The sequence below is a fragment of the Dipodomys spectabilis genome, unplaced genomic scaffold (genome assembly GCF_019054845.1).
Source record: "Dipodomys spectabilis isolate Male_0828 unplaced genomic scaffold, ASM1905484v1 ptg000019l, whole genome shotgun sequence".
Classification (NCBI taxonomy): Eukaryota; Metazoa; Chordata; class Mammalia; order Rodentia; family Heteromyidae; genus Dipodomys; species Dipodomys spectabilis.
In genome coordinates, this window is record NW_024870696.1 from 26,198,716 (window position 1) to 26,207,951 (window position 9,236).

At 38.4% G+C, this 9,236-nt stretch overlaps 1 protein-coding gene across 3 annotated transcripts in view; it reads left to right on the top strand.

Annotated features, from left to right (window-relative positions):
• Positions 1 to 9,236, top strand: part of CUNH1orf112 (chromosome unknown C1orf112 homolog) — a 36,977-nt gene that overhangs the window by 26,784 nt on the left and 957 nt on the right. For all 3 annotated transcript variants that reach the window (XM_042674345.1, XM_042674348.1, XM_042674347.1), the window contains 6 exons: positions 1,184 to 1,306; positions 2,665 to 2,760; positions 4,195 to 4,308; positions 6,166 to 6,270; positions 7,023 to 7,103; positions 8,388 to 8,507. In XM_042674345.1, the coding sequence (XP_042530279.1) occupies positions 1,184 to 1,306; positions 2,665 to 2,760; positions 4,195 to 4,308; positions 6,166 to 6,270; positions 7,023 to 7,103; positions 8,388 to 8,507 (639 nt within the window). The remainder of the gene's footprint in view (positions 1 to 1,183; positions 1,307 to 2,664; positions 2,761 to 4,194; positions 4,309 to 6,165; positions 6,271 to 7,022; positions 7,104 to 8,387; positions 8,508 to 9,236) is intronic.

Below are 9,236 nucleotides of genomic sequence, written 5' to 3' on the forward strand. Positions count from 1 at the left end.
CAGTATATATGTACCATTTTTTGGTGGAGAACAATCAAGAAAGTCTAGGGAGAAGGCCATGTAGGTGTGGGGTTGCCGGCTTAGCCGCCATCTTAAAGTAGGAAGCTTTTCCTAAGCCATTTGTTCTCATACTGAGTGTGCAGACACTATTATCTAATAGCAGCTGGTTATAATTTAAATAAAACATTTATTTTGGAAAAACTGGTTAATACATCGTTAATTTGCACTTAACATGCCCTAAATTCTGGATTCACAGTTAGTTCATTCAGTAGATTCTTAATGTGCACTTAGGGCCAAACCCAGCATGTTTATTTGTGCAAGAAAACAGATCACTCTTAAATGAGAAGCTGCAGGTAGTTACCTAATGTGGGTTGTTGAAGTGTAATGGATTAAAGTCATTGCTACTGGTCATTATATGACCTTTACCACACCCTCAATATCTCCATCCTAGCCAGAGAGAGATTGAAATTCTTGTGTCAGTAGGAAAGTGTGAATCCAAAAGAGATTTTGTTTTAAATTCTAGTTAGTACACTTATTGATTTTGTGTCAGTCTGGGGCTTTTTAACTCAAGGCCTTGGCACTATTCTGAGCTTTTGTTGTTGCTCAAGGCTGGTGCTCTACCACTTGAGCCACAGCTCTGCTTTCAGCTTTTTGGTGTTTAATTAAAGGTAAGGGTCTCATGGAGTTTCCTACACAGGCTGGCTTCAACTGCCATCCTCAGATCTCAGCTCCTAAGACGCAAGGTGTGAGCCACTATGCCTGTCGGATAGTACATTGTAATATTTGTTTAGCAAATGCATTGTCACTGAGGTATCTTGAATTTTAAAACAATCAGTAACCTTTAAAGATTGCTGTTTACATGTGAAATAATAAACTTCATTGATGAGCATTTTAAATTATGCCAGCCATTCTAACCATTTGTATGAAATCTTTTTATTACAATTTCATGTTTCTGATTAATTTTTTAGCCTAAGCCCAAAAGTTTTAGAAAAATGAAGCAAATATTTCTTTGAATAAGGAAAATTTATTTTAATAAAATAGACTGTATAGTGCTTGCCTTTGAGAAATACTCTGTGTGGATTTATGTGAACAGTTCTAAGTGACTTGTATAACCCCTGGGTTTTCCGGTTCCTGGTCCTTTGATGCCTTTAATCTCAGGTTCTATCTCTTTCTCCCTCTTTAGAACACAGCCCTCTCTGCTTTACTTGCTGTGTGTAATTCTGCTGCTGAAGCTTTAGACGTTGCACAGCAGACTGCAATTATTGAAGTTGGGAATCAGCTTTGGGCTTTTTTAAATGTTAAGCAGGTAAGAGGAACCAGTGATCATGTTACTGAAGAACACGTAATACTGAAAAAGAATATATTAAAGGTTCCCTATAGTATAATTTTTGTAATTTTTTTAGGTGCTTGGTAGAACTTGTGAGAATGTCAAGTACCTACTTATTCTCAGGCAGTATAGTGTGATGGCATTATGATATAAATGTAGAACTTAGGAGAGAGTGGTGGTGATGGTCTAGCAAGTATTCTCATGACTCAGGACCCTCTTCTCCCCTGACGACTAAAGAGATAAGGGGAACCAAGAGGAGGGGGTGGCGTAAGAATAGTGCAGGGAATGAGTAAATGAACATTTTATCATATACGTGTATTGAAGTGCCATGATGGAGACCTTACGTACAATTTTATGTGTCTCTAAAAATACAGTTATGAAATTTACTGGGCGTGAAAGGGGAGATAAAGACGAACAAGGTACAGCATGTATGGAAATAGTAAAACCTCTTAGATTAACCTGAAACATCTCCCCTTATTGTTTCTGTTCTTCGGGCTAGTGCAGCCTGTTTGTGTGGTTCCTAGAATCCTACTTCCCTTTGGGCAAGGAGGAGTAAGGTGGAAGGCTCTAGTGAATGAATGTAAATAACTTATTTTCTTCGCAAAGCCGAGTCAGAGGATTGTCTGTTTAAAATAAAAATGGTAAACATCCCTGGTTGAAAAAGATTTCATGAAATTTGTTCAGTTTCAATGAAATGAATGGAAATTGTTCTAAACAAGTTTTTCCATTTAAAACTCAAAATAATACATTGATTTTCCTTAAAGTAAGTAGAAATAAACATGGCCTCTGGCAATCAGCAGTAGCAAAATCCATTAACTTTTGAAAACAGAGGTAGTTTTGTCATTCATGTCTGCTATGGTCACTTTACTCTTGGAATATTGACTTCAGCAAATACCTTCCACTGATGTACCCACATTCATTCATTGTAGTCATTCACTGCTGTAGTTACAGCTTTACAGTAGTATGGCATCTCAGTAAGTATGGCAGAGAGAAATGGAATTCTATGAAAACGAAGGCACATGAAAGCTTTCCAGTTTCAGACAAAAAAAATTGGATTCCATAATTAGAATAAGTCTGGATTTGAATCATGGCTTTTCTTTTCCTAGCCAGGTTATCTTGAGGAAATTATTTAACTTCTCTCCTCTTGTTTTCTTATTAGTAAAATGAGGATAATAACTATACCTTATAGACTTGCTGTAAGATATAGGTGGGGTGGTAATAACTTTGAAAAATGTTTTCATCTAGCCTGGCATATAAGTGCTTAGTAAAAACTGTATTATAATAACATTTTATTTAGTGGAAAACTTTCATCATAATTACATTGTCTCTTATTTAAGGTAACCAGTCAGCCCTATGTTCAACAGACATTGAGCCTTTTACTGCCAATTTTAGGATTTTTTGTTCAAACTGTAGATCCTCAGCTGATCAGTCAGGTAAGATTAGTGACCATGTTGTTACTTTGTTTGCTATGGAGTTTGCCAAACTGAAATCACTTTATAAAGAATCCTTAATGGTGATTTATTTATTGGTTTGTAGCTTTTTTATACCAGTAGTGGGTCTTTGAGCTCATGCCCCTTTCCTTGCTTATTAGCACTTTCCCTCCGCTGGCTCTGGACCGTTTTCTTTTTTTTTTCTTTTTTTCTTTTTTGTGAATACACTGTACAGAGGGGTTACAATTACAATTTTTTGTGAACACACTTGAACCGTTTTCTTGCTTAGCACTTTTCCTCCAGCTGGCTCTGGACCGTTTTCTTGCTTAGCACTTTCCCTCCAGCTGGCTCTGGACCGTTTTCTTGCTTAGCACTTTCCCTCCAGCTGGCTCTGGACCGTTTGAGCTTCACTTCCACTGCTTTTCTTGGTGAACTGAAGATGTCACAGATTCACTCATCATTATCACTATGTCTCCCTGTTTCTTCCTTCCAGAGTGTACTGTACTGGATTATTGACTCAGCCTTTCTCCATTCTTCCTGTCACTTTAGGCTGAATACTTTTACTGTTGCTGTTAACTGGACAGGGACTCTTCTAACTCCCTGGGATTAGGAGTCAGAGTTCTGATGTTGAACCCTGTATCTGTGGCATTTCTAAAGATATTTTTAGCAGCTATGAGTTAACCAACATGAACATTACCAGCATGGACGATCCCTTCTCTTTGAAGAAATGAAATATTTGAAAGAAGAGTTATACTGAATTCTGTTCAGGACCCCAGCTTACATGCTGTGACACAGGCCTGCATGAATCACCGTGTGGGGTCCTTGTGGTAGAACTTCACTTAAAACTTTTTGGGAAGTTCTGAGCTCACAGAAAATGGGAATGGCCTTCCTCGTCTCTGAAGTATTGACAAAATTGATCCCCCTAAATCAAGAATTAGCTTTAGCACAGGATCATGTAGGAAACAAACTTTAGGAAGAAAAATTAAGCATTCCTATTTAGGAAAATGATGGACGAGACATTTTATCATATATGGTGGGGTAGAATAGGAAGAACAGAAACTAATAGCTTTGTTTAGTGAGTGTTGACTAGCTAGGTATGTTCTTTACTATGTCTATACCATCAATTACTGAATTATCAGGATACAAACACAGTAAAAGGATTAACTCAGAATGTATAGTAAGTTAAATTTGTTACGACTTTCTCCAAACAGCTTTGGCAACCCTTGCTTTAATGTACTTTTCACAAATGAATTTTAAATACAAAATAATCTTTAAATGTTAAGGTATATAAAGTTTTTTATAAGTTGTAATGGATGTTTTAATGTTTTGAATTTTTGTTTTTCCTCCTTCCATAATTATCTAACTCATAGGTAGTCTTGGTTTCTACGGAGAGTACCGTTTGACTTACCACTAGCCTTATGCTTTATTCCTTTCCAGGTAGTCAGTTTGCAGACCTCACTACTTAAATTGGAGCCTGCTGACCATGTCCGCTTTGCAGTGCTGGATTTTGTCTCTTCGTTAGGAAAGCTGTTTATACCTCAGGTTATACAGGTACTCACACTCCTGTTGTTCCTGTGCTATTTAAAACAGTATCATGAGTAGGTTCCCTGCCTTGGCTGTTGATTTCTAAAATTCTGTGCGTTTTCTAAATGAAGCTGGAGGAAAAAGAAACATTTTCTGATTGATGGTAACTGTCAAATAGAGCTTGTTTTAAGTTATTTTCTTTTAGAAAAGCATGTGGACATTCAAATAATTTACTGAGTTGGCCACTATCATTTGAGAATAGGAGGTTCTCATTCTAGTTGGACTTCAGCACGAAAATCTTCTGAAGGTAGGAAATGTTTAGGTCCGCTAGGTGATAGTATGTAATTAGGACATTTGATAATTTATTGCAGTTGTGTATTCATAAAAGGAAGCTTATTTGCTAATAAAGTTATTTTTTTAATGTTGCAAAAAAGTTTGTGCTGACAAGTTAGGCAATTATTTATAAAAATGTCATGGCTTAGAAAACCATGTCTACTGAATTTTAAGACCTCAGGCTGAAGGGAATCCTGACGTTTTATCCTCACTACTACTCTGCAGTGTGAACAGTCATTCTAAGTTAGTTGACTACTGGTAAGCTGGGCACTGGTGGCTCATGCCTGTCACCCTGGCTACTCAGGAGGCTGAGATCTACCAGGCAGGAATGTCCCCATGAGGTTTATCTCTAGCAACTCAAAATCAATCCAGAAGTGGCACTGCTCAAGTGCTGGAGTACAAAGAAGCTGAGGGACAGCGCCCAGGCCCTTAGTTCAAGCCCCAAAACTGACCACCCCCAAAAAAAATCACTAATGAAAATGTTTTCTGTAGTCAGGGCAAGTACATACAGGTTGATTAAAATCTTTGAAACTAGTTAGACACCAGTAGCTCCTATCTGTAATTCTACCTACTTAGGAGGCTGAGATCTGAGGATTGTGGTTTGAAGCCAGACTGGGCAATGAACCACCAGAAAAGCTGGAAGTAGAGCTATGGCTCAAGTGGTAGAGCACTAGCCTTGAGCAAAAAAAGCTCAGGAGCAGTGCTCAAGCGCGCGCCCCCTCCCTCCCCCCCTTCACACTTTGAAACTGGTACAAAATTTTTTTTTGAAATTATTAACTGATAGATGTCTGAAGATCTTTTGTTTATAAGAAAACAACACTAAAACATTGGTTTTCATCTGGTAAACTTGTATTTTTAAGTGTAGATGTTAATAACTTCTTGCCAATTCTCATGGCAAAAGTGTCCAAAAATACACTCCTTCTACCACAAGTTGGTTCCGTATTTCTGCTGTATTCTGCATCACTCGTTGGCCCTAACCTGTGCAACCAATGTTCTGGGATCAGAATCGGAATGCCTTACAACTTGGGGGGTGAGGTCAGGCAGGTCCCCAAGAAACTTTGAGCTCCATGAGCATATAGGAGGCATTTGAAGTCATGAGATACTTATTTTACGTTGCCATGGTAGGTGTCATTTTAATTCTGTTGATACAGTAATTAACTGATCCCTGCTGTGAGCTTGTAGAAAAGCAACTGGCAACTAGTGAGAGAAAGTGTATTAAATAGTGGTGAGTAGAAAAATACAAAGCTGGGCAGGGAGATAGGGAGTATGTATTTGACAGTTCATATTGAACTGGGATAGTTGGTAGAGTCCTTGTGAGTGTTACAACTTGGTAAAAACCCTTGAACTAGGAGCCTGGGGAGTGTTCTGAGCAGGGAAAATGTCAGGTGCAGAGCTCCTAATATGGAGCACGCCTCATCCAGGGAAGCTATTGTTGACCAAAAGAGTTGACCTACATGCTGTGTTCACTGGGATAGATTATAGACAGTGACAACTTCTCGTTCTACTCTGAAGTTTCTTTTTCTGTTTAATCAGGGTTGTCTCTCTTTTCAGGACAAAATTCTGCCCAACCTGTCTTGTATCTTTGCCTTACTGCTAGCTGATAGGAATTGGCTACTAGAGCAACATACTTTGGAGGCATTTACTCAGTTTGCTGAGGTAATTATAAACTAATTCTTTGTGGGGATATCTGTTGGGGCTGCCTATATTAGAGGAGATAATTACTATCTTACAAGACCTTAAGTGAGGCCGTGAGCAATGGTGAGCGTTCCGAGATCAAGGACTGGAATACTCATACATGCCTTCTAGGCAGTTTTTTGGGACTGGATGGTCTAGATTTTATACTAAACTGATCGGGGGAAAGCTGGTAGTGTGCTTCCAGCAACGGCTTTGTGTGTTGCTTTTTTTTTTTTTTTAAACTGTGATCCACTACTTCTGCTCATGAGAATGTGTAGAGACAATATGAGTAGAGAAGTAAATAAAGCTTGTACAGAAGTTAGGATTACATTATTTCAGATACTCTGAAGAAGGTTTAAGAGTTTTAAGTACTCTTTGCATTGAATATTCTCAAAATTAATTTTTAAAGCCAGGTGCTGGTGGCTTACGCCTATAATCTTAGCAACTCAGGAGGCTGAGCTCTGAGGATCATGGTTCAAAGCCAGCCCAGGCAGAAAAGTCTGTGAGACTCTTACCTCCAATGATCCACCAGAAAACTGGAAGTGGGGCTACGGCTCAAGTGGTAGAGCGCTTGCCTTGAGCTCATGAGCTCAGGGACAGTGCCTGGGCCCAGAGTTTAAGCCCCACAGCTGACAAAAAACATTTAATTTTAAATTAAGGTAGTTCTTAATAGTCACATTACTTGTCTTTGCAATTTGCTAAAGTATATTAAAGTCTTATGAATCTTTTAATAGGGAACCCATCATGAAGAAATAGTTCCACAGTGTGTCAGTTCTGAAGAAATTAAGAACAAAGTAGTAACCTTTCTGGAGAAGGTAAATATTTATTACATATCCCATATTTTAATCTTTTTAAAGAAAATTTTGTCCTTAGAACCAACTTAGACTTTTCAGAGTTGCTAACATAGATAGGCTGAAACATCCCTAAATCCAGAATGTTCCAAACCTGAAGCTTTGAGCACCAAAGAAATAGAAAAACTTCAAGCTGCCAGTTTCATACATCACATAAAGTTACCATTAGGCTATGGTATTATGACACATAAACGAGTATCCTACTTAAACTTGGGTCCCAGCTCTAAAATGTCTGATTGTATATGGGAAAACATCTGAAGCACTTTACTGTGCAGTTTGGGTTACAGTAGTATATTACTGGTAATCTAGATAGTTGGGATGGCAAATGCAGACTTCCATGTTGAACATTATATTAGAGACATCTGATTATACAGAACTAAGAGGATTTAAAAAGAAAAACTTTGCAGTATGATTCAGGTATGGCGTTTTATGAGCCAAGATCTGTTTTTCCAAGACTAGGTCAATTATCTTCGTAGATATTTATACCACGCTAGTTAGAATCAAATGTTTGAATCATAGGGACCCCATGTTTGTGTATACCTTGAAAGTTAACAGGGCCGGGCGCTGGTGGCTCACGCCTGTAATCCTAGCTACTCAGGAGGCTGAGATCTGAGGATCGCGCTTCAAAGCCAGCCCGGGCAGGAGAGACCATGAGACTCCTATCTCCAATAAACCACCAGAAAACCGGAAGTGGCGCTGTAGCTCAAGTGGTAGAGCACTCGCCTTGAGCTGAAGAGCTGAGGGACAGCGCCCAGGCCCAGAGTTCAAGCCCCACGACCGACAAAAAAAAAAAAAACAAAAAAATCTTTAAAAAAAAAACAGAAAAAAAAAAAAGAAAGTTAACAGGGCGCTGGTGTTAGGATAAATTACTTAGTATGCCAATTGTTAAACTCTAGGATCTGTGTGTTTTATCCATTATATGTGTCATATACATATAGCAAAGTGGATACATTGCCTTGCTATTGTCTTAGGCTTTAGAGCCTAGTTAGTAAAGGTTAGCTGTAGCAGACTTTTCTTGGAAAGTCACTTTTCTATAGGGAAAAACACTGGAAGAATTCTAATTACATTTCAAGCAAGCATATATAAAGACAAGTCTACTTGACTTCTAAAATTGGACTGGTTCACAAGACAAAATGGTTTCGCACTCAGCGTTTATAAACAGAGTACTTAGTCTTTCTGTAAATTGCAGCATTGGCATCTAGTGGAACACACGTGTTTTTCAATTTATTTTTCCATGGTCTTCTGAAGTCTGGGTGTGTAGATGAAGCTGAAGCTGCCAAAGTGGAGCGTGTGAAACAGGAAAGAGCTGTTCTCTGGGTGCCCTTTGCTGAAGCGACTGAAGCAGCGACGGAGCGGTCATCTTTACAGGCATGTGGTTAGCCAGGGGCGTGCTCTCCTCAGCACTTTTCCTTCTTCTTTCACTTTTTATCCTTAGGTTGAACTTCACACCTAACTCCAGACACTTTAAAGATTCCCGTTTTATAGTTGCTCTATTTTAGAAATCCTGTATTTTTTTCGGAAAGATTACCAACCCTAGACAGAACTGTAACAAAAATTTTAAACATCACTGGAAATATAATCTTCCAGTATAGTAAGTCATTTGTAGTAACTGGGGAAAACTTAACTACATATTGACCCAGTAATGCCTAATGCAGTTTCTGAACCACAAAAGATGAATTAACTTACTTTCTAGAATGTTCATCAGGCTTTTATGACTAAGGCAAGAAATAACTAAAAACGTACTTATCAAAGGCAACAACTTAACACCACTAAGAATATTCCAAATACTATTTTGAGCCACAGGAGAGTAATTTTTAAGTGGAGGGTTTAGAGTCATCATGATTTTTGTTTTAATAATGAAAAATGTATTTTATGTAAGTATACCTCTAGTAAAGAAATTCTATGAGATTCTATAGTTAGAGAATTCTGTGGTTCCATCCACATTTACAGACCATTGTTCACCCACTCTTTAGCTGCCTAACTCTGGCTTACGCTTACTCCTGAGAAGAAAAAGGCTCTGAGTCTTTTGTAAACAAGCACCTTTAATGGGTATACGAGGCTGGCTCATTATGGTCTGGATTAAGTGTAGACATAGCT